This window comes from Protopterus annectens, chromosome 2.part0, assembly GCF_019279795.1.
Source record: "Protopterus annectens isolate FY-2018-M chromosome 2.part0, PAN1.0, whole genome shotgun sequence".
NCBI classification, from domain to species: Eukaryota; Metazoa; Chordata; order Ceratodontiformes; family Protopteridae; genus Protopterus; species Protopterus annectens.
This window is the reverse complement of record NC_056728.1, coordinates 218,834,478-218,860,569: the sequence shown is the minus strand read 5'-3', so window position 1 is coordinate 218,860,569 and position 26,092 is coordinate 218,834,478. Positions and strand designations below refer to the sequence as shown.

The window sequence follows — 26,092 nt, the reverse complement described above, 5'->3', positions numbered from 1 at the left end:
TCGAGGTTTAGGCCTTAAGGAAGGAGGCATCTGTTTAATATGCAAGTCTGTAGGCCTGAATACACCCTCAGAAACCGGTGCCTGCACAGTGGCTCCGGACCCATCTAAGGTAGTGACATCCGCAGGTTCCACAGTTGAAGCATCTCCCAGCATACTGGACTCCGAATGGGTCTCAGTAAATGCCTGCGAATCAGAAGTAGCGGGTATCAGGGGCTGCGAAAGTGCCTCACTCTAGCGACTGGCTTAGAAGTGTCATCGGCAGCTTTGGACATGGGTGGCCTGTCTTTGTCTATCTGCGTTTTTTTCGGAATGCCGGTAGTCGGATGGCTTACCGACATTTCTTGATAATTGATCCAAGAATCAAAATATTTAGAGGCGAAAATATACAGACAGATAGTGCGTTGATTAAATAAGGCACAAAACCGACAGCAAGGTACGTTGTGGTCAGGGCCTAGGCAAGGAATACAGTACGAATGAAAATCTTTGTGAGGTATTTGCTTTCCACAAGAAATGCAATTATTAACTTTTACTGACATCAGTAAGGAGCAAGAAAAAGTTTCCCCAACGGGGTACTTAGCTTTAGTTGAAGACTTCAGTTCTGAAGCTCAAAAATGAAAATTTCAGGAGTCGGCCGACCGGCACTTGTGAACTGCTTCTGCTTCGGGCACCGCACAGCAAGAAAGACTGATGTAATGGCGCCGGATGCATGTTTTATACCCCTGACGACCTGACGTCACGGAAGAAGGGACAGCAACCGACGCAGGACCCAAGACTTTTTTTTAATCAGGCCGACTGAGGGCTACTGCAAGCAGATAACCCAAATGTGACGACTGCAACAGTGAAACACGAAGAACATTGAGATATGGAGGTTTTTCCGACAATGCTTGAATTTCTGAAATTCATCTGGCAGAGGTGATGGCAACTAAAAATAATGTACTCCACGACAAAAATTTCAGATCACAATCATGGGCAGACTCCAAGGGTGGTAGAAATCAAGGACTGCAGTACCAGACAGATCCCATGGTGGGGAAGATATTTAAAGGGAGGTTTAAGAAAAATTGTGCAGCACAAAAAAGCTTTACATAATTTGAGAGCCTAGTAAATGGCCATAAAATCCACTGTGGAAATTAAAAATTGCAATGGACTCCCACTGTTGGAAGAACTAGCCCCCTGATTAAAAGTGGCCAAGAAATATAGTAAATGACTTGCATGGTGCCAAAAAAGGATCGGTGTGCTTTTGAGTAGGCCAATGCACAAATCTTTCCCACTTACTAATGTATAGATTAGTGGACGGCTTAAGGGAAGACAGCAAGATGTGACGCACAGGGAAAGAGAGCATAGAATGTCTGGCTATTATTGGAATTGGAGAAACCAAGCTGTCAGCTTGAGGTTGGGAAGGTCTGGATGTGTCATGCCAGTCAGATGAGACAGGAAGTCCAGAACTGGGTCTAGAATCCAAGGCAGGTGAACTAAGTGAAACCACAGGAAGGGAAACCAAATCTGTCACAGCCAAAAGAGGGCAATGAGGATAACTCTGGTCTTCAATCTGGCAACTCTGAAGGAATTTCAGGGTTAGAAGAAATGGGGAAAATATGTAAAGTAATACGGGGGGGGGCAATTGCGGAGTAGAGCATCCCTAAGATTCCTCCTGTGTGGGGGGATGCAAAGAGTTCGCATCATGGCCGGCCCATTTGTGGAAGATTTGTTCTATATCAAATATTAAGCATGCACAGAAGCAACTGCACGGCTCAGTAGGTAGTCCAAAAGAGCAAAAAAGAGAGGAGCCAGCAGAACATAACCCAAAAAAACTTAAACTTTTATTGGTAAAATACCATATTGCAGAAAAACAGCAAAGAATGGTGCACAGACCGGTTTCGGCTGGTTAACTATACACAGCCTTCCTCAGTGTAAAGCTAGCAGATTCAAAGCTGTCATTAAGTACACTGCAAACAAAGATGATTGGATAAAACCTACAGCTTGTCATTTAAACCTGGTGGAAATAAACCATCTAACTTAATAATCCATTTTTTCTCTTTAGAGTTCAATAGAGAATGCCAACCTGTTTTATTGACTTTTTTACCATGAATAATGTCAATAATAGTGAAAAGAAAAGTGGCTGTGGGGTGTGTTTGCTGATGTTTGTATAGAGCATTATGTATCCTGCCTTTTTTGATGTTACTAATGTGCTCTGAGATTCTAAGTCTTAATGGTCTAGAAGTTTGACCTATATAGAATGCCCCACGTGTGCATGTGGCTAAATAGATTACCCAATCAGAGCTACAATTTGTGAAAAATTTGATGTTGTATACAATAGCAGAGTTTCTACTAGTAAATTCCTTCGTTTTGGAGATTTTATTACAATGGGTGCAGTGTCCACAAGGATAGCATCCAACGGGAATACTGCCAGTGAGAGTAGTTTGTATTGGTTCGGGAAGACCTGTATCACGTGTATGTTTATAATGATTAAAGTGACTGCCCAGATTACTGCCTTTCTTAAAAGAAAAAAGGCATCGATCAGGAACAATGTTAGACAAATCATTGTCATACAGTAGTAGATTCCAATGTCTGTTAACACTCTGAATCAAACTGTCCGAGTTCCTACCATAAGTGGTTGTAAACCTGATGGGTTGGGGGGAAGGTTGCTGATCAGTTTTGTACGCTAATAAATCATCCCCGTTCATGTGATTGACTTTATTGATAGCATCAAAAACATGCCCCATTTTGTATCCCCTGGTCTTGAAGCATCTGGTTAAATCCCTACTTTGTGCTTGGAAAGAAGTCTCATCAGAACAGATACGTTTCATCCTGATGAATTGGGATTTTGGGATGTTTTTAGAAATATGTGGGGGGGTGAAAGCTGGAGGCATGTAGTATAGTGTTAAATTCGGGATGTTTCCTATAAACAAGAGTCCCTAGTGTATGGTCTGGTAATCTGTTAATGGATACATCAAGAAAAGTTATATGGTTGTGATCATAATGCAAAGTAAATTCAAGGCCCCATTTATTGTTATTAAGGTATGATAAAAAATCAAACAACCCTGCAAGCTCACCCTTCCATAGAGCCCAGCAATCATCAAGGTAGCGTCTCCAAATGTCAAGTTGTTCCAGATAAATGTTATTATTGCTGTTTTATACAAGATCTTTCTCAACATAAGCCATAAAAAGGTCCGCATATATGGGTGCAAAAGAGGAACCCATGGCGGTACCCTTGGTCTGCCAGTAGCAAATGTCCCGATAGAAAAAGACATTGTTAGTCAAAACATAAGACGCCATGTCCAACAAAAATTCATTGTAATCAGAAGAATACAATCCAGAATTATTAAGCCAATAAGACAGAGCTTCTAAGCCACCAGAATGAGGAATATTAGTGTATAGAGCACTTACATCAAAGGTACACATACGCCAATCAAGCTCAAGTTGTGTATCAGAGATGATTTGTAAAAAATTGGTAGTGTCTCTTAATCTGGAGCGGATGGAAAGAAGAAGGGGCTTCAGTTTGTTGGTCAAAAAAAGAGATAAAGGCTCTGTAATGTATCCCCTGCCTGATACAATTGGTCTACCCGGTGGGTGTCTGGGGTCCTTATGTACCTTTGGCAAAAAGTAGATGTATTGATTCAAAGAATCACGAACCAAAAGTTGGTGCATAGTATCATTATCAATAATGGAAGCATCCTTGGCATGGGACAAAAATTCTTCAATTTCATTTTGAAATCTGGGTGTATGATTAATGGCCATTCTGGCATAATATTTTTCATCAGATAATTTTCTCATTGCTTCCTGATCATAATATTGCCAATCTAGGGCCACAACAGCACCACCTTTGTCCGCTGAAATGATCACAATGTCATGATTATTTTGCAGATCAATGATTGACTTTTGTTCAGATATAGAGATGTTATTAGGTTTGATACTGGATACTGACCTGGCATAGTGCAAATCTTTGAGAATGTTGTTCTGGAACTGTAGGACAACAGGGTGCATGGGTGGAGTGAATTGTGATTTGTGATAAATAAATTTATCTGAAAACCCAAAATCATTATTAGTACATCCAAAAAACATTCTTAAATTAAGCAATCTACAAAAAGAAACAACATCTTGTGCAAATGAGTCTTCAGCAACAACAAAAAAGGGAACAAATGTTAACCCTTTATTCAAAATGGTAACTTCAGATGGTGACAGAACATGGCTAGAAAGGTTTAAAACATTGTTGTTTGATGAAGAGTCTAATCCTTCATCGCTAGTTGTAGTAATCCTTGTATACCGCTTATTGCCTTTGTGTTTCCTCCCCCCTCTTTTGAGATTTGTTCTGCCACTTTCTGACTGAGGGACCATTCATGAGGTAACAGTACGCACCTGCTCAGCTTGTCTGCTAGCACGCTGGACTTCTCCAGAACATGTGTTGCTAAGAGAAAGCGGTTGGAAGACATTGCCCATTGCCACAACCTTGGCGCTTCAGAGGGTATGATCAGATTCCTCCTTGTTTATGTACCAAACCACTGACATACTGTCCATTTGAACTGTAATCGTTCCTGATGGGAAGAGTATCCTGAAAAGCTTGTAATGCTTAAAGCACTGTTAAACTCCAGAACGTTTTTATGCAAATGGCCTCTATGGGGGACCATATGCCTTGGACAGTCTTTCCCAGGTAATGTCCCCACACCCTAGCTGGGAAGCAGCCATGGTCACTATGGCCTTGGGCTGCGAGGGGACAAACGGATGACCCTTTAATACCTGATCTGATTGGATCCACCAAATCAGAATTTTCTTGCAAGAGTTTGTAATTTGTACTGGGGCCAACAAGGGTAGATGAATAATCGACCACTGAGATGCAAGTATTCACTGGAGAATTCTTATGTGAAACCTGACTAGCAGAACAAGGGTTACTGTTGCTGTCACTGATCCCAGAGCTTGTAATACTATTTGAGCCAACAGTGTGGTACTGCAAAGTATTCTGTTGACTTGTGACCTTAAGGTTTGAACTCTGGAAAAGGGAACAGAGGCTATCACTGACCTTGTGTCTAGTAGAGCTCCTATGAATTCTGGAATTTGAGGTGGCTCTAGATTTGACTTCTCGAAATATTGCTAATCTTGTGCAAGTGTGGATGACCTTTTTTGCCATAATGAGTTGATGCCTGGTCGGAGCAGTAATGAGCTAGTCATCTAAGTATGGAAACACACAGATTCCTTGCAGTCTCAAAAGTGAGTGTTTACCGCTGCCATATATTTGAACACCCTGACGCCTGTGGTGAGGACAAAGGGCAGTTCTCTGAACTGATAATGACCGGCTCCCAGCCTGAAGCGCAAGACTCTCCTGGATCACCTATTTTTATATGATAGTATGCATCATGGAGATCTACTGAGCACATCCAGTCACCCTTTTCCAGAAATGGAAGAATGGACTGAACCGTAACCATCCGAAATTTCAAACAACTCTGTTTATTTTGCGGAGATCCAGAATTGGTCTCCAGTCTCACGTTTTCTTTGGCACTAAAGAAACTAGAGTAAGTTCAGGATCCTTCCTTGTCTGGGGGGACCTCTTGGATGACTCATCTAGCAGCTTTTGTATTTGTACAGCTACTTAATCCCTTTGATTGGGTGGCACATCAGGGATTTTCTATGAGGTTGCAGGAGAAAGGGAAAATAAAATGATATATCCTCTGGATGTGATCCTCTGCACCCAAGTATCTTTCGTTATCTCTAGCCAGGCTCACTTATGCAGGGACAAATGACCCCCAGTTGCCTCCAGTGGGGGAGGATCAGGCCTCCATTCAGGAATGCTGAAAGGGCTCGCCAAAGAAAAAATCTCTGGACCCTTGATGTTGCGAGGCTCCTCTGCTATGAGGGCGATGTCTACCATTTGAGTTTCCCCCTCTGCCTCTGGGGGAAAAAGCTCCATGCGTCTTGGAAAGATTTTTGGGATCTCCTGAACCACATTTGTCCACCTCTGATTCCTAGAGAAAGATCTTTTTCTGGGGAGGGGGGGTGGTGGAAAAATGCATGCCCACAGCAGAGAGGGTCTTCCCATTCTTCTCACACCTGGACCATGTATCGTTTACTCAGGGGCCAAAATGAGAGGTGCCGTCAAAAGGAGCATTGATGAAATGTGGACTTAAAAGGCTCTGCAAAGTCACACAAGCGCATATAGGCTGGTCTCCTGATGGCTAAACCTGAACCTACTGCCCTTGAGGTTCCCTCTGCCACACTGGAAATCAGCCTCATGGATGAGTGATATCGATTGCAGGGTCATCAGCTGGAGGGACTGAATCCTTTACCTCCTCAGATATGGTTCCTGCAAAGGTATTGGAGAGCTCTTTTATCAGATCCCTTTGCAATATGGTGAAATAGATAGTTCCTCCCTCCCTGTTTTAAGACTTCATGGATGTCTCCAAATGAGACATCCGCAGGAGCTGACCGCAGGGATCCTTCACCTTCCTCAAAATCCATGTCTTTCATAATATATTCAGGGAAATCTAGATGCTTCCTCCTACATGTCCTCTTTTGAGGGACCTCTTCAGTGGGATAATCTGGGGTGGTATTGGAAGAGGCAAAAATATCCAAATGAGTGTCCTGAGGTTTTGGTACTGGCTACCCCTGTGGGAGGGTAAGCTGAGACTCCTGATACAGAGCACGGGATATAGAACCCAAGGGAATAGAACCAGTCTGTGTCATGGAAGTTGACAGGGCTCTTTCCAAGGTCCTAAAGGCTGACCTTCCCAGACAAAGACAGGAGCCCAGGTCCAAAAAGCAAGCTTTCGGATCCCTGGACTCACCATGCTCCAAGGAAAGACACCCAGAGGCAGAAGTCAGAGCTGAACTAACCCTTGCTGAAGCTCCAAAGTGCAAAGACTGCTTCAAAGCCCTCAAGAGTTGACTGAAACCGCTCAGACCCGACAAGGTAGAAACGGCTACGAGAGCTCTCTGGATCCAATAGCTCAGAGGAGCTCAGAGAAAACTTCTGATCCAGCGATCTTCAGACCAGAAGATGGCCCTGGACGACTCAGATGCAAGGGCTCCAAACCCACAGAGATAGTCAGCGAAGGAAAAGTCAAAGGTGGAGTCTTAGATGCAAGGGCTTACTGACCTGAAGGGATAGGAGCCAAAACAACCATTGGGAGGCTCTGCACTGAGAGCATCTGTCTCTCTACATCTTTTACTGTGACAGTCCTAGAAGAGTGAGAGGACTGCCTGGAGGGAGAGTCCAGTCCTTATAGCGCAGGAGAAGGTCCCGTTGATAAAACAGGGTGTACAGATGGGGAGCACCTTATCCAAGGCAGTGTGTCCAGAAAGGTTGTCTTCAGAGCCGATGAATCCTGTGTTTTTGGAGACTTTGGATCTGAAAAACCGTCCAATCCCAAGAGGTACTCTTTTCTTTTGTCTGATCCGAGGGGGTCAGATCTGACAATTTTCTTCTTGGATGGATCCGAAGAAACTGTTGGATCCAAAGAAGGTCTTTCAGAAACTTTCTCTGAGGTCCTTGATGAAGCTGAAGATGATCTCAAAGTTAATTTAGATAACATTTTAGACTATTCTTCTCCAGAAATAGCATCACCAAAGGAAGATGGTAGAAGTCCATTTAAGATTAATTTATTTTTGCACTCTACCAAAGCCTGGGGGTTAAAGGCATGGCAGATCGCACAACTTTCTTGTAAGTGAAGGGGGCCTAGGCAGTAGAAGCATAGTGAGGGTCGAAAAAAGGAATTTTTTGGCTGAATTTCCCACACTTCTTAAACCCTGCTGGAGTTTTTTTCCTTTTCAGCCATGACCAGAAAATAACAGCCACAACAAAACAGGAAGGACTGTAAAATGCTACAGAAAGTTTAAGCACAACAAACATAAAGGTAGAAAAACCTTAAAATTAGTTTTCAGAATGGAAGAAAAAGGGAAATGGACTACCCACAAAGGTAGTAAGGCTATATTAAAATGTAGAGGGTAAGGGAGAAAGAACACAGATACTAATGATAGTATATAGAATACACTTGTACAAGAGAAAAATCAGGAGAGATACTAACGATACAGAACACGTTAGTACAAGAGTAGAAAAAATAGAAGATGGTTAAAAAGATATTAGAAGTTGTAACGATACAAATTGCACTTATCGGCCTAAAAGCTCGAGTATGAAATAACCACATCTTTCACTTAACGTCTGCAAACGCGATCTGAGGTAATGATGATGCATTATGGGTAAGGGAGGAACGCTAGAGTTTTGGATTGTCACTAACTTTTACAAGCGGCAGAGTCTGGATCAGGCGTCTCAGATTCAAACCCATCAATAGAGGACAGAATAAAAATTTACAACAGACAAAATTTCCTTAGTTGTACTCATTTGCTTGCACAGTATTCTTGACAGAGTACTCTGCAGACAGTCTGCCAACTCATTACATTCCCAAAACATAAGCTCCCAGGTACCCCTTTCTTCGCCATCACACCTCTAAGATTTGCAATCTACCTGAGGAAAAAATCTTGGATTCTGCTTTGGGTATATAATATAATATAATATAATATAATATAATATAATATAATATAATATAATATAATATAATATAATATAATATAAACACTTCCAGGCAAAAATCCAAAATCTTCTAGATTTTACTGCATATATGGGAGCAATACGGATGTCCTCCTATTGTTTCTTGTAAATTGCTTATCTTCTGACCTCCTCTGATTGATTCCTATCGTTACTGTGCAATATTGTATATGTCCTACTAATTGTTTCTTTAACAGTTAAAAACTCAACCAGTGCAAGTCTTTCATCTAGGATTACTCTTTCCTTTTCACTTTGTCTATACACTGATATTTATCCCTGATAGGGAAGGCAATCACTAGCCTGCAATCTGAATTTGCCTCTTCCTACCCTATTACCTTTCCTTCTGTAATTATTTGTTCAAAATACCTTGGTTCCTTTGCAAGCGTCCTCCAGTAAATTCCAGCCCACTCTTCTATCCTTTGTACCTCTAACTGTAGCCATCCCCAATAGGCAAAATCTCCTTTCTCCGCTCCCATGCTGCCTTAGTTGTTAGTATACTTTCTACTACTTTATGAATATAACATTTTGTATGACTACTATTCTCCTTACAGATCTGAATCCAAAGTCCCACTTCTTATTTATTTGAATTCCCTTGCTTCTTCATCCCTTTCCACATTGAACTGCAGCTTTCAGGTTGCATTATGTATAACATTAACTGTGCAGCTCTAAAATATCCGTTCAAATCAGGTAATCCTAAACTATCTTGTTCTACTGTACTGATTAACTTAGGACTCTTGTCCTCTTCGACTTCCAAATAAAAATCCTTTAATTCTTTATTGTTATCCATAACTATGCCTCTGGTTGATAAAAACAGGCCTGAGTTGTGTACAAAACTAAAGGGACTAAAGACATTTTTACTGCTTATATCTTGCTATCCATTATCCAGAGACAAGGGTTTCCAGTTTCACAGTTTTTGTATTATCGTTTGTTTGGTCTCTTCCCACATATCCTTAGCTGCTGTAACAGAATCCCTTTTAATCCACATTCCTCTAACTACTTTATTTTATCATGTCCCCATATATACGCAAGGGTACTTAAAACTAAGGCTATAACTTTAAACTGTCATCAGTTTCATACCCTTAACTGTCTCGACGTTCCACAACCCTGACATGTCCTTTTTCTGGTTTTATAAAGTATAAAATATCACCTACAATAAAAGCAAACTTTTCTTGATTACCATAACCAATTATATCCTTGAATTTCTGTGTCCCTTATTTTCTTTGCCAATGGTTCTAAATACAATGCAAAGGGGAAAGGACAACCCTGCCTGGTTCCTCTGTTCAGACACAGAGAGGAACCTTCCCACTTGGATTTTTGCCCCCAATCTCTCATATATCTAATTAATCCTATCATTGCATCAGGGAATGCAAATACTTCCATTGCCCTACTAGCATAATCCCAGCTTACTCTGTCGAATGCTTGCTCTGCATCAAAGACCAACAGCAGCAGCAGTATTTTCTTACATTCTGCTTCCTTCTGGACCATCATTGTTCTAATAATGTCAAATGTTTGCCTCCCTTAAACAAAACCACACTGATCCATATCTATTCATTTTGGCAACACCTTTGCCATTCTTTTAGCCACTATAGACAAACACTTTATAGTCACGGCTTAGAATCAAAATGGGCCTATATGAAGCTAGATCCAATGGGTCTTTACCATCTTTACATATTACTGCCACCACAGCTTTTTTGCCAGGATGTTGGTAACTCCACTCATTCTAAAGTACTGTTAAACAAAACCTTCCAATCTTTATCACTTTCTTCCCTCCTAGCTTCCCAACTTCCATAGGAATACCATCTATTCTTGGAGACTTTCCTGCAAGTACATTATACATCATTTTTATCTCAACTCCTCCTATCTTAACCATTAAATATGCCAAGGTTTGAGGTGGATGAGGCTCAGCAATCAAGTATTATATACATATTTCCAGTTGTTTTTTCTTGATTTCTCCATTTCTCTGCTTTATGCAAATTTTCATCAAAAGTTTCCCTACAAGATCTCTGGTTATTTCTTGTTCCATGCTCCCTACATTTGGCAATAACTCCAGAGCACAAAAACCCTTTCTACTTTACATTAAGTTATCAAAAAATAGCTGCTTCATAACAATCTTTCTAATCTTGTGCACATTTTCTAGGTACTCATTTTCTCTCTAGATCACTGCAGGTATGCTTCTTCTTGCTCAGTGAGATTCCCCTTATTTTCATAGGAGCATAGAAGTTACTAGGCTACTGACCCAGTGGCCCTTACAAGCTTAGACAAAAATTTAGCCATTGTTCCAACATGTCAGCACCTGATGCCCTGTCCAGCAAGGACATGGGAGGAATCCTACGGGTGTATTTTTTCTTCCCCATCCAGTTATCCAGGTTGCACTTAAAAAGGGTTAATGAGGCACTATGACATGGAGAGGGAGCCTATTCCACAGAAGGGGAAGTCTCTAGGACACAAATCTGTCCCACCAACAAGCTCTATTGATGTCACAGACCAGGCTGAGATTCCATGTGTGGGTTACTTGAGTGGAGCTTGATTTGCAGATATGCAGCAGTCCCATCAAGGTGGAGTCTGAGATTACTTTGTATGCCAGACAGAGGTCACCTCTGAGAAGTCTATATGAGACTGAGTGGAGGGACATTGGCTTTTAGCCTACCTGTGTAGGGTAGATGTTTGAGACCCTGGATTTCTCCTGGTGATAACCTCTATCATCTCCAGCTGCTGATGTGCTTTGCAAGTTACATGCCGAAAGGGGCACTGTACTCAATAATGGGTCTTATAAGGGAAGAATACAGGTACGTTATGGCCTCCTTGTCCCTGGATGAGATACCTTTCCTAATAAAGTAGGCCATGTAGAAAGCTTTTCATACAACAGAGGCAACATGGTGGTCAAAAGTCAGTTTGCTATCAACCTGGGTGCCCAAGTCCCTTATAATTGACTGCGTGCTTAGGACCTTGTTATTAATGTGATAGTTTGTGGGGACATCACTCTCCCCAAAGGGGATGATGATGCATTTTCTGACTCTCAGTTTGAGGCCATGTTTCTGGCACCAATCATTTGTTTGGGTGAGACCCTTTTGGAGGATGTCCACATCTCTCGGGAAATAGATGACATCATCCAGCTTGCAGTCATCTGTAAACTAGGTCAGCCATAGCCTACTGGTTTTGGCCTGCACCTCAGAAAAGTATATTCCAAACAACTGAAGCCCCAAGACTGACCCCTTGGGTACACTGCTCGAGACTGCTTTCCCTATTGTGTTAACCTTTGTAAGGCCCTTTAAATAATTCTTGTTACTTCTTAACCACATTGCTTATTTCAACCCCATTTCATTTTATCCACTCACTAGCTATAACTTCTGGGGTACTTTCAATCTTCCCCAATAACCTCTAAATAACTGCCACTACCCATTCCTTAAATTCCTCTTTTTTTAACTTCCATTACCCATCATTTTTATTTTAGTTATTACTGGCTCATGATCTGAAAGTTGTTGGATGCTTGTCAAAACTCCAAATAAAATGCACACGTTCCTGTGAAATATAATTTTTATCTAGTCTAGCGCAGTCATCGTACCTTGGGGAATATTATGTAAATTCTCTGAGTTCCTACTAATGAATTCCCATCTTCCATACCAAATATTTTTAGAAACCTCTTCAGAAATCTACCCTCTTTTTTTACATTTCCCCCTCTAGGCCCCCCAGATGCATATTCATTGCTACAAATAAAATTTCAGTCCCCATGTAAAAGCAATATTCCCTGCTAAAAAGTGTACTTCCCCCAAAATTTTATTAAGCTTCACATTAGCAGCTTCAGGTGAAATATAAATACATGTGCACTTAAGTATCATCTCTTAACAATAGCTCCTTACTACCAAAAATCTATCATCTTTTTCCCCCTCTTCCATCAGTACTAGAGCTACCCTTGAAATTAATCTAAGTACTCTTTTCCTTTGTCCCCGATATTCTGCTGAATATGCAGCGGTTAGCATCGTCTCCTCAAAGCAAGAGGCTTTCCGGTTCGATTCTTGGCTGGGGTGTCTTCTGAGCAGAGTCCGTGCGTTTCCTCTCTATGTTCCCATGGGTTTCCTCCCACATTTCAAAAAACATGCAGCAGGTGGACTGGACACACTAAATTGGCCCTAGGTATGTCAGTGAGTGTTTGGTACCAATGAGCAACTGTGGCAGGGCTAGTCACCCACCTATGTAAACCTTGGCTCTTGATGATTGTCACTGTTGAAATGACACCTCGACTACATGTGCAAAAATGGGAAAAGGGGTTGAGAATGGATGGAGCCATCCGGAATTTCTTTCTTTCCCAAATTCACATGCTCAGTTCTTTCCAAATAGGTCTCTTTTAGTACTACTGCTATTTGCACTCTGCATTTAATACAATTACTCTTTCCTTCTTGTCTGAACCGGTGAACCCATTCACATTCCATGATAATATGGAAAGTGTCGCCATTACAACAAGAAATCATTATTTCTGCCAGTTTACTACTGAAAATCCAAATCCACTTTGGTCGACCATTCAGAATGCTGACCCGAACTGCTGAATTCAGAATTCTGAAACAGCAACCAAGGCAAAAATACATCCACATCCGTAGCTCAATGTATTTGACATAGCAGGAGGTGATGTCACTCACCTCCTGTTACGCACATTAATGTACCATTACACTCTACAGTAAACCGTACGTTAATTCTACTATTTTGCAGGGGGCTGTGTCCCCCCTGCACCCCCCCCACACCCCCGCAAATTAAATATGCCAACTCCCAGATCGCACTACAGTGAGGACATAGGTTAATTCCCTATTCCTCACTGGGCCACTATCTCCCTGCACAATGTCGAACCCAAATAAGCTAACTACACTACCCATTCGCTGTAGTGTAGTCGATACATTTTGGTTCGACATTCTGCTGACTTGAACTGCCATTAGACCACATGCCTGTCAAATGATGCAGTTTCAAGCTTTAATGTAAATAATTTCTGCATATTATATAAGACAGCTTTTTAAAATGTCTGATGCATGCACCCACCAATGCTGAGAGGCCAGTCCCCCACACAGTTTTTTCTCCTCTCCATCTGAACCCAAATCACATACCACAAGACCACCTGGTTTCAACGAAAATCCTCAGACAAAACAACCACATTCCAGAACACCCCTACAACCAGTCAACTCAGGGCAAACACACAAAACTATGCACATCTCCAAACAATGAAATCCAACCCCCTAACAGAAAGGAACAGCTAAAATACACAGAAGCAAACAAAGGCCCTACCCAACCTAAAGTTAAGATCATCCATGCCAAGATACGTATGCCACTGCCTGTAGTCCCACACCAACTGGTGTTATCTTCATTCCTCTCCCAGACATGAAAAACAACCTGCATGCCTCAAAAAAAAAAAAAAAAAAAAAAAAAACACAAGCTTGAAGAATCTCATCCAGGGACAAGGAGGCCATAACGTACCTGTATTCTTTCCCTATAATATAATTTGCTCGTCTCCAAAGAAACCTAGGAAAAATGCAGCCCTCAGCTGCAGGCTTCTAAAGAAAAGTCAAAACATTTATTGCTAAAGGAAACATTTTGACCACATTCAGCATTCTCCTAAACACTTGCTTCCTCTTAAAATCCGCTATCACATTAAGCCAAGGGTCTCAACCCAGACATCAGCTCCAGACATATGATCTGTGCACTCCCACATTTATTCAGTTTTGATGGATATTTTACCACTGAAACCTTCCCATGTAAGGAGGTGCAATAAATAACAGACATAGCAGTCATGCCTACACTCTACGATGCAAGTAAACTCTGTGCATTCAACACTTCAAACTGAATTCTCTAGAACTTCTGTGCACCACATCGCATGACAACTACTGTAGCATGGTTAACAGCATTTAAATGTAAATTCTTTATATGTAGAACCAGCTTTCATCCTCTACATGCCTTCAGAGATTTTCACAGAAATATAGAACAACAGCAGAACTGGGCACTAGGTTTCTGTGTAAACAAGTACTTAAATCTGTATTTGATCTATCAAAAACCAGTCATGTTTCTTGGGTTCAATTAAGACTAAAGTCTTAAGTTAAGCACTCTCAAAGATGTCACTGAAGACCTGTAAAAACTGAATGACAGCAGAAAGGGTTGGGGTCTTCTATCCGTTAACAAATCCAGGCAGGATACATTGCAATGAAAAAGTATTTGCCCCTTCTTGATTTCTTTTTTTTTCTTTTTTGCATGTTTGTCGCACTTAATGTTTCAGATCATTAAACAAATGTAAATATTAAACAAAGATAACCCAGGTAAACACAAAATGCAGTTTTTAAGTGATGATTTTATTTATTAAGTAAAATAAAAAAGATCCAAACCTACATGGCCCAATGTGAAAAAGTAATTGCTCCCTAAACCTAATAACTGGTTGTACCACCATTAGCAGCAACAACTGCAATTAAGCTTTTGCGATAACTGGCAATGAGTCTTTCACATCGCTGTTGAGGAATTTTGGCCCACTCTTCTTTGCAGAATTATTTTAATTCAGCCATACTGGAGGGTTTCAGAGCATGAACCGCCTTCAACTGGATTCAAGTCCAGACTTTAACTAGGCCACTCCAAAACCTTCATTTTGTTTTTTTTTTAAGCCATTCACAGGTGGACTTGCTGGTGTGCTTTGGATCATTGTCCTGCTGCAGAACCTAAGTGCTTGTCAGCTTGAGGTCACAAACCAATGGACGGACATTCTCCTTCAGGATTTTTTGGTAAAGAGCAGAATTCATGGTTCCATCAATCATAGCAATTCGTCCAGGTCCAGAAGCAGCAAAGCAGCCCCAGACCATCACACTACCACCACCATGTTCAACTGTGGGCATAATGTTCTTTTTTTGAAATGCTGTGTTACTTTTACCTCTGATGTAATGGGACGTACACCTTCCAAAAAGTTCAACCTTTGTTTCGTCAGTCCACAGAATATTTTCCCAAAAGTTTTAGGGATCATCAAGATTTTTTTTGGCAAATGTGAGACGAGCCTTTATGTTCTTTTTGGTCAGCAGTGGTTTTCACCTTGGAACTCTACCATGCATGCCATTTTTGCCCAGTCTCTTTCTTATGGCTGAGTCATGAACACTGACTTTGACTGAGGCAAGTGAGGCCTGCAGTTCTTTAGAAGTTCTGGGTTCTTTTGTGACCTCTTGGATGAGTCATCGCTGCACTCTTGGGGCAATTTTTATAGACTGGACACTCCTGGTAAGGTTCACCACTGTCTCATGTTTTCTCTATTTGTGGATAATGGCTCTCACTGTGATTTACTGGAGTCCCATAGCTTTAGAAATGGCTTTGTAACCTTTTCCAGACTGACAGATGCTTTCTCATCTGTCCCGGAATTTCTTTAGATGTCTAATGGCATGATGTCTTCCTTTTTGGGATCTTTTTGCCTACTTCACTTTGACAGGTTCTATTAAGTGATCTCTTGATTCAACAGGTCTGGCAGTAATCAGGCCTGTGTGTGGCTAGTGAAATTGAACTCTATCATCCCAAAAATGTGATTAACCACAGTTACTTCATGATTTAACATGGGGGGCTTTTTCACAAAGGGCCATGTAGGTTTGGATACTTTTTTTTTCCTTAATAAAATCATCACTTAAAAACTGCATTTTGTGTTTACGTGGGTTATCTTTGTCCAATATTTAAATTTGTTTTATGATCCGAAATAAGTGTGACAAACACGCAAAAAAATAAGAAATCAGGAAGAGGGCAAATACTTTTTCATTGCACTGTATATGACAGTCATGTACAGTTCTTTGACTCCCCATTTAAAATGTTCACACAAAGTGTGATTCCCTGAAGAAAATATCCTCCAAGGTAAATTCACGGATTTACTGATTTCATCAGTTTCATAACTTGACTATGACTGGAAGTTAAAGTGGAGTGCACATCTTCAGTTACATCTGAATTCAAGCACAGCAGCCAAGGATGGCACTAGTCTTCTCTCAGATTCACAGGATGCTCCACAACTACAGTGTCCACCAGGCAGCAGTACAGAAAGATGCATTCTCTGTCATACTGCCATGCCACCTATTTCTCAGGGAACCATTTGTGCACAAATCCCAAGGAGGATGACACAGATGACAGCATGACAGCTACTACAGACGCATTACTTAAAATGTGTAGTTTTGGAGGATTAACTAATTTATGCATCCTGTCTGAAAAGGATATCCTCTCCAAGACTTAAAGGTTTTTGTACAAAAATATCTTCGATATCAAAAGAAGACACAAATTTCTTGTTGGGCAAGGGACTCAATGGCCAACTGCAGGAACATGTGGATAGACTTCCAGCTGTGATGCATCACCTAAAACTTGAGAAGCCTAGGGAGATGAAGTATCCTACTTTCAACCTGCAAAGAAGCATGTGCAGGTGTGAAAATACTTGCAGATATTAAGGTAGAGGACTGGAACTTTTTCCTCTGCAAAATGGACACTCACAGGCTCTCGCAGAACTGTCAGGATTGCAAAAACCTCACATCCACTGCCTGCAAAAGCTTTCACATCTTTTCAGGGCATTGAAGTTACTAATCTGTATACATTCTAAATGCCACTTCTGACTTAGGGTGGCTTTCTCTTGCTACAAAGAGAAAAGCCTTTTGGGATCTATGAAGGCAATTAGGGTACAGGACCTTCGCAAAAAAGTGTCTTCTTGTTTTCTTATTAAAGGAAGTAGACCATCAGTCAGAAGCTTTGCAATTTCTACCCTGTGCCACTGCATAAAGTGAAAATCATTCAGTAGAATCTGTCAGACGAGCACAGCTGTTGACCCAAATATCAGCCACAGAAAGACCTCTAGTTTTCACATCTAAATAAATCAAAATACAATGAAACAGCAGTACAAACAAAAACGAAAGATCCCATAGTGGGTATTTACTGCAGCTTTGGAGTCATTTAAGGTGGTAAAACAGTCACTTCTCTCTTTTAAACAGTGTATCTTACTAATTTTCATTGCTTGGGAAAGGTCACCTTGAGCAGAGACCTATGGACGTTAGGACAAATGGTTAGGCATCCATCGGAAGCATAATCCCATCAATAATGGATTATAACGCAAAAGTAATCCTTATGATAAATAGCAACCGCAGTTTTGCTCTTCTGTCTCTTTTTAAACTATCTTGTGTTGGGAGGCTAAAAAACAACTTTTTAGAGATATGTATGTAGAAGCTGTTCTTTCATAGCCTGGGGTATGGGTTATAATCTTTATAGACATGCATACATTTTAATCACTGTACCAATTGCTGCTGATCTATTACAAATGTTTACTGTATTGCAATCCCATTTAACAAACAAACCCAATTTAACAATAATTTGGATCAATCTGCACAAGCATGCCCTTTCTTTCACATCAGTGTCTGATCTCAAACAATATCCCCTGTATGCTGGATGATCTCACCCTGATAAATTATGATGCAAGGTAACAGACAGCCCTAAACACGGAGGTTGAAGTTTAAATCTTTTTCCCAAAATAAGAGATTTTGCTCTTATCAGGATGTATATGGAGTCCCAGATGTAACCAAGATCCCCTAACAGCTTTACATGAATAGTGGGTGGTCTGCAATGAGGTTCTTGGATGACTCGGCATAACTTTCAATTGGGGGTACAAATTTAGAAGTGGGGGGATCACCTGGGACTTGAATTAATCTATGAAGATGGTTAATCTAACCATCTTTTCATGAACCTCTGACACCTCCTTGGAGCCTCACTCAATATGGTTCCTCATGAAGTTTGAAGTCCCCCTCAAAGAAACATATTCTGGAGGGGAGCCCAGGATTTCCTCTGTAAAACCTACAACAGAAAATATGTATAATAAGCAGGACTAAAGATAAACGGATTTATGGAAGAGAATTCCCATCTCATCTTGAAAGGGATACTTCTGACAAAACAGCTGACAAAATAAATCAGTTATTCTCTGTCAGGCTGCCATACACTGCATCACATTCAAATGCTGCTTGGTCATAATCTGATCTTAGAAGTTTGGTCTACAACAGTTAAGAGTAGACTAGCCTTCTTGACTTGAGGGACAAATCCATGTAAATTTCTTAAAAAGGCTATTTTCTTTACTGTCTTCACCTAAGGTTTCATTTAATTCAATGGACAACTGAAATTTTAGGAGCAGCATACCTGTTAAATGCATATAAGAACTTGTCTCCAGCCTGGAAATCTCAAACACCTCCCTAGAAGCTTGCAAACCACAAGTGACACAATCACAATGTCTGCCTCTACAAAGGACAGCATGGAGAAAACGGCAGAAACCAACTGATGGTCCGATGACAAACAAGGCAGAACCTCACTGGATCTAACCACCTCAAGTATCAGTGGGACTGGTAACCAAGAGGCTTGTCATGGAAAAGTTTACAAGCAAGAGTGCGCGACCATAGTTGCAGAGTTTCCTATACCTTTATTTTTAGGTCACCAAATGCACTCCCTGACCACGGGTCAAAATCCATATCTAGGTGACATGCAAATTTTTTTTTTTTTTTTTTTTTTTTTTAAATTAAGCAAGGCTTCAAATTCATTGTCAAACAGAAGTACTTTATTTTTTAAAGCCATTAAACAGTCACAAGATGTTTGGCATTTATCAATTAATGCAAAAAAAAAAGACACTGCAAGTAAAAAATCCTTTAAAAAAAATCTGCCTTCAGCACACTCTATTCTTAGGTAATTTTCCAGGGATGTCACATGCCTCAAAACTTGTTTCCAATCCCAAAATTAACAATCCAAGTCAATGAAAACTGCATAATGCAAAACTAACAAATGTAAAAGAAATGTTGACAAACTAAGTACTATATACTGAAAGTCACCTGGAAGAGGTGAACACGGAGACTGCTCACTTCTTGTTCAAAAAAGAACCAAAAATGGGGTGAGCTGTTCTTTTTAACACTGCATCAGACTGATGCTTGGAGAAGAGAAGGGAAAGGTACTCAGCTCTCAGGAGACGTATGCAAACCTCAAAGTCAGACTGAAATAGCAGCTGTAAACTTTCGTCAGTTCTCATGAATGAGGGGCTCATACTGCAACATTGACCCCTATGAAGGAAATCTATGCAGCCAGCAACCCAAGAATTGGAGGCAGTGTATGTCAGAACCTAAGCAGGACTCAATGTTACCATTCATTTCATTATGAACACTTGCAAAAATGAATACACAAGTAATCAAAGGATTAAATAATGCATTACCTGAAGTTTGACAGCAAGTCCATTCAACTCTAGACAGAACTGCCTAAAAAATAAATAAAATTAGCATGAATATGCTTAACCATTGAAATACAGTAGTGGCAGCATTAAATCACAGGCATCTCACATACCTTCCTTAAGGAGAACTGCACCCTAGAACTAAAAAAAAAAAAAAAAAAAAAAAAAAAAAAACTTAGTTCTTCACTCTGTTTCCTGACCTACTTTAACACCTCAAAATCACTCCAAGTGCTTTATTTGTAATTTTAGCCCGTTTTCTACAACATGGCTACCAATGGGGCTTGATGCATCAATGTAATCTTGTACTCCCTCAAGTCTCTCTCTTTCCCATAATACTTTGCAAGACTCATGCCAGAAATAAGGAACCAACTTTAAATTCCCATGCCATTGACATATAATGGGATTTGGGAGGGTCACCATTATTTTATTTACCTTCTGTAAAACGACTGCTTTTTTTGTCTTTAATCACCCACATTTATGTTTGGCTCCGATCTTGTTTTATACTATACTTAGAGGTTATCCAGCCACAGCCAGAAAAGTAAATTGCAGACCTTTGTTCAGAGCTTTTTTGTAGTCTGAGGAACAGATTCTGCAAGGGTCTCTCAGTAACACCTCTGCAGTAGTGTAGGGGGAGGGGACTCTCAATTCCTCAGACTACAAAAGAAAACATGAACAAAGATCTGCAAATTAGTTTTCTGGCTGCAGCTGGATAACTTCTAAGTATAGTGTAAATCAAGGTCTGAGCCAAACATAAATGAGGGTGACTGGAGACAGAAAAGAAGCAGTCCTTTTACAGAAGGTAAAGAAAATAACAGTGACCCTCCCAAATGCCATTATATGTCAATAGAATGGGAATTCAAAGTTACTTCCTTATGTCTGGCATGAGTCATACAAAGTATTACGGGAAAGAGAAAGGCTTGAGGGAGTACAACAGCACGTTGATGCATAAAGTCCTGTAAAATTACAAATAAACCAATTAGTGTGATTCTGAAGTGTTAACATAGGTCAGGAAACAGAGTAAAAAACAGGTTTAGTTCTAGGGTGGAGTTTTCCTTTAAAAAGGCTGCTTGCATTTTATTCTTGAATGAACAAACATTTTTCTCAGATTCTGTTTTAAGCTATGCAGGCCGATTTTACATCTCCAGTCAAAGAAAATACTTAATTCCAAGCCAATGCAAGGATTGTCACTTTGTTCTTATGCTATAAGCACTGACAACCACCAATACTATTCCTAAGGTGTCAAAGCTAGCAGTGCAATCCATGAGCTGTTAAAAACTTCATACAACTTGGTCTGCTACTCACCAGTGAGTTCACAAGTAGGAAGATGATTTTTTTATCCTGAATGTTGGAGAAATGTACTAACATGCTTACTGTGCTGTTTTTGCTCAAAAGTATTACACAAGCACAACACAAAAGTACAACTATCTGCTCTTGAATGTGCTAAGAATTTTTCAATTGAGGTACAAACGCAGTCACAAAATTTCCCACTTCTATTATACTGCAACATACTAGTACTTCTTCAAAACTGTAATCCCCAAACATGACAACTCAACAAGACCAGTGCAAGACTAAGCTCTCTACAAAACCGCTCTAGTTAAGTACCATTTACAAGTGGATCATTCGCTGTACAAAATATGTGATCAGCTATTAGTGTTGCCATCTTTTCTTATGCCCAATGTGGGACATTTTTACTGAAATTAGAGATTATACAGGACAAACCATACCCTCATCCAGCAAAAAATAATTATTTTTTATTCTATTGCCAAGATAAATACTCTGATATGCAATATTGGTTGTTTACACTACTTTATGACAATAAGATGACAAATCTAGTATTCAAAACTTTTGATGATATTTAGGAGGAAAGTCAGATATTTTTTTCTTGTAAAACATCAAAACGTTTGCCATTTATCATGCGTCCATCCCCAGGACAGAATTGCCCAAATCAGTACTACTCTGCAGAAGGAGAAGGCAGTAACCCTATCAATCAGTTTTCCTCCTTTCTATAATAAAGTCAATGGAAAACAGTTTCACAATGTTGTCTTTGTTTGCGCTGCTGACTTGCTGAAATCAGCAGAACTAATCACCTATGTAAGATTGTGGGCATTACCTGACAAGGAAGACCTACAGATTTCAGTTGTGTCTGTGTCATGTTATGCAGGCAGAGACAAATTCCTCCAAATTATGCGAGAGGCTTAAACAAGTGGATGGGCTTTCCCTTTCTTTTGAGTTTTATAAAGTACAAACAGCTTTTCCTGTAGACAACACTGAAAATATACTGTAAGGGTGAAAAGCAACCCAAGGGTTGAGCTACACTGCAGGAGAGGGTTACTTTCCTTTAAAACATCCATTAAAAACATAGAAGTGTTCAAGCAGCATCCAACCAAAATACATTTTTCAAAACATTTTGCTCCGTTTGAAATATCTTCATACAGGAAGAAATTGATATCCCCTGTAAAATTTACTGATTTTGTCAGCTGTATTAACAATTCTACAAATATCTGTCATTTAAAATAATCCTAACTGTAGTGTATCACTGTTACAGTCTATGTTTGTTTGTGTCTTTCGGCTTTTCTTGGTTAGGGGTCGCCACAGCGGAACTCCGGTCCGCTAATGATTGGCAGTAGATTTTTATGTACTGGCTTGCCGGGCCTAACGCACAACCTTCAACGAAGGAACGCCCATTCACGCATGTCGCTACACAGAAGATGCTTTATCTGAGAATCGAATGGGCAACGTCTAACTGTGAGGCGACAACGCTACCGCAGCACCACTGTTACAGTCTATACAGATTAAAAAAAGACAGCCAGTGGAACAGTGGTATTGTTTATCTGTAATGCCCAATGTGGGACATTCTTACTGAAACTACAGTTATACAGAACAAACCAGAAATTCTCATGTTCTGACATACATCCCCAAAACAGAAGGTTAAACTAAAAATAGCACTCTTGAAGGAGTCCTGGATGACGTAACAGAGAGGAGCAAGAGTTTTGTGAATCCCTGGAAGAAGGCAAATGTTCATTCACATGATATCACTACCATGCAAATGGGTATGAAAGTACACTCTTCATCACTAGCTCTCTGAGGTAAAGGACACCACAACAGGCTATTAGAATGATTATACAAATATATCGCCAAACCTGCACACACCACTTCATCAGTGGGCTTACAGCCATCTTCCCAACCCAATTACAGGCCAGAAACTCGGGTGTTGGTGGGGGCACAGAGAAATCCAAAAACAAACCTACGGGCAAACTGTCCCTTGGGACAGCAGATAATTCAGGCTATGCACACCTTTAATGAAGGCAGACCGTACTGGAGAGGCAGCACACTAAAAACACCACTACTCATATACAACTAGATTAAAAAACCTACACTTAACCCCACACAGTATGAATTAGCCTTACCTTAAGTGTTCATACTTCCAAACGCCCTCATCCTGATCTTTGGGAGGCTCCAGAATTTTTTCTATATTTGAGCAGTCTGCCCTAATGTTTTGTTGGATATACTGAAAAAAGAAATAAAGATGTTCAACGCTGAAAAAACAGAGAGGAAAATGTAAAGCAATTAAAGCACCATTGCAAATGCCAATCTTCATTCTAAAGGTGAAATGTTACATCTCAGCCAATAAACTCGGGGAACAAGCTTACTAAATGACCACATTCAAGCTCCATTTATCCTAGCACAAATAAATGCAAACAGTGTTGTACCTTAAATCATCAGTCTATAATGAACAAAGAACAAACGCCACCTCTATCTGCCACATTCTTCGGCAGATGCTCTAAACTACTTAACAGATTTTTTTTTTTAAATTTAGTTTTAATAGTCTTAGCACAGCTTTCTAGAATAAGGTGTACCTCCTTCAGCACAAAGATGACAAATTAATTTGCAATGTGATTATCCATGGTCCTAACCAAACTGTTTTCTACATACTAGTGACAAACACCTGACACAAGTTAAGCAATGCATGTCAAAATACATTTTACAGATATGAATCGGTCAGAAAGTGGTCTAGATTCCCTATTACCCAACTCATGCAATGTCTGTAATCTGAATGTTCCTATACACTTGGATTTCTCCACCACTAGACTCTTGACTTATGTTATTTGTCTTTAGGTTTTTCCTGGTTAGGGGTTGCCAGAGCGGAACTCCGGTCCACTAATGATTGGCAGTTGGTTTTTATGGTGTCGAGTTGCCAGCCCGACATCCAACCTTCAACGAAGGCACACCCATTCAATGCATGTCTTTCGAATGCCCACTCGACCACGGGGAGGACATGCAGACTCCACACAGAAGGCACTCCCAACCCAAGCAGAGAATCGAACGTGAGAACCTCTTGCTGTGAGGCAACAACACTACCGCTGCACCACTGCGGAAACTCCTTCCAAGTACTAAGCCAAAACAACACTCCTACAGAAATAGTTACCTATGCTAAATTACTAGGAGTTATAATAGATGAACTATAATTCGACCTCCATGTCCTTCATAATATAAAGAAAACCCATCAAAAGCGTGGCATGCTACACAGAAACAACCACTTCCTTTCACCCCACTCTAGACACACTCTTGCCTCAAATTACCTCCTTCCCTTCCTTATGTATGGTGCTACCCTGCTAACAAACCCGTCATCCTCTCTCACTTCCAAGTTAGAAACCTGCTATAACAAAATATCCAAATTTGCCACTAACTCTAAGTACTCCTCCCATCATTGTGAAGCCTTCCACTCACTACAGTGGCTAGAACGTCCTAACTACCTAGACTACCTTCAATTGATCACAGCCCATAGACTCCTCTTCAACCCTACTAAATGCCCCGCTCGTTCCAACATACTTCTCCTCTATCTACCAAACAGACATCTCCGATCTGAAAATCAAAATCTAATCACTGTTCACAAACCTAACCACTCACCTGGACAACTACTCCTCTCTTTTTCCTTAGCCAAAAAATGGAACTCACTTACCCCTACCCTAAGGACTATGCAGAATCTAGAAAACTTTAACAGTCTCCTCCATTCATAGCTTGTCTCTAAATGGAAATGTACCTGCATCCTTCCAACCTAACCCACCTCCCTTGTGTTGCTTCCTCATTGCTATCTCAATAATATTCTCTACTACTAAGCCTTCTTTATAACTACACCTTCACGGAATTTTCACCTAGAAATTTTAACTATCACTTTTACTGATACTACTCTAAATGTAACCATTTATTGACTTCAATGTCTTAGTATGTTCTATATGCTACTAATATGTCACTGTGACATTACACTAGGTTATTTTGGACTCTTGGCCTATAAGATATAAAAATAACTGTCTTTCTTACACCCAGAGTACCCAAAAGTCACACAATAAATAAGACCACAAGCCCCTACACTTACTTACATCTCAAAAATAGACATTACTACAAATTGAAACCAAGGGATAAATACTGCCACCATACATTCAATAACTTCATGACATGTACATGTAATTTTCTTTGACTTAATGGTATTTACAGAAACTATTCTAACATTCCAATATAGAACCTATAGCAGTAGGCAAAGCAAATTATCTCCATTTGCAGTCAGAAACAAAGTAAACAAATTAAATCCATTTTCAAAGCTATGTATTATTAAACAAATGCAATATATAGACATGCTCTTGCCAAACCACATATCTAAAATAACACACAGTGTCAGTGATGAAATTTCAAACACATTCTGCAAAATTTTAACTGAACTAGTTTGAATTTCTCTGCATACATTCCGAACATCTAACAGTTTGCAAAATGATACAGTACTTTTCAAGAAAACATACTGAGAAGTAAAAAATGCTACATGCCAAAAAAAAAAAAAAAACCACTGGTAATGGAAACTTTCCTCCTTTAATCCAAGAAACTGGCTATGGATCATCAGGATAGGAATCAGCCAAAAGGCATCCTTTGTGCCCAAGCTAATGAAGGAAAAAACAACCATGAATTTGCGTAAATGTAAAATGGGTCATCAGTGATCCTCCACCTTTGATACGAGACATAAACCTGATTAGTATTACTTGCATCCCCTCCAATGTGAGGGCTCTCAAAAATGCTTTGAAGCCCATCAACTGTTTTATAATCTGGACTTCGACTTACTGGGATGAATCTGAACTGGAAGGCAGGATGACAAAATTAGAATGAAATACCTGACTAAAACAACAGTGTTATGCTGAATTAACAGCATGTTACACAAACTGTACAGTTGTATATTCATAATTGCTGACAGACTTACTGAAACAAGCTGACCAGGCACTGCTGTGAGATTAATTACATACATTTTCTTCATAACACAGACTGTCAGATATACTGCACTTCCTCAGTTGACTCAGATTACAAACGTCCCCGTA

At 40.1% G+C, this 26,092-nt stretch overlaps 1 protein-coding gene across 2 annotated transcripts in view; it reads right to left on the bottom strand.

Moving 5' to 3' along the window:
* The window catches only part of LOC122793025 (MOB-like protein phocein), a 565,681-nt gene that overhangs the window by 262,034 nt on the left and 277,555 nt on the right, over positions 1-26,092 (bottom strand). For both annotated transcript variants that reach the window (XM_044060679.1, XM_044060677.1), the window contains 2 exons: positions 23,144-23,244; positions 19,722-19,764 (listed from right to left, as the gene is read on the bottom strand). In XM_044060679.1, the coding sequence (XP_043916614.1) occupies positions 19,722-19,764; positions 23,144-23,244 (144 nt within the window). The remainder of the gene's footprint in view (positions 1-19,721; positions 19,765-23,143; positions 23,245-26,092) is intronic.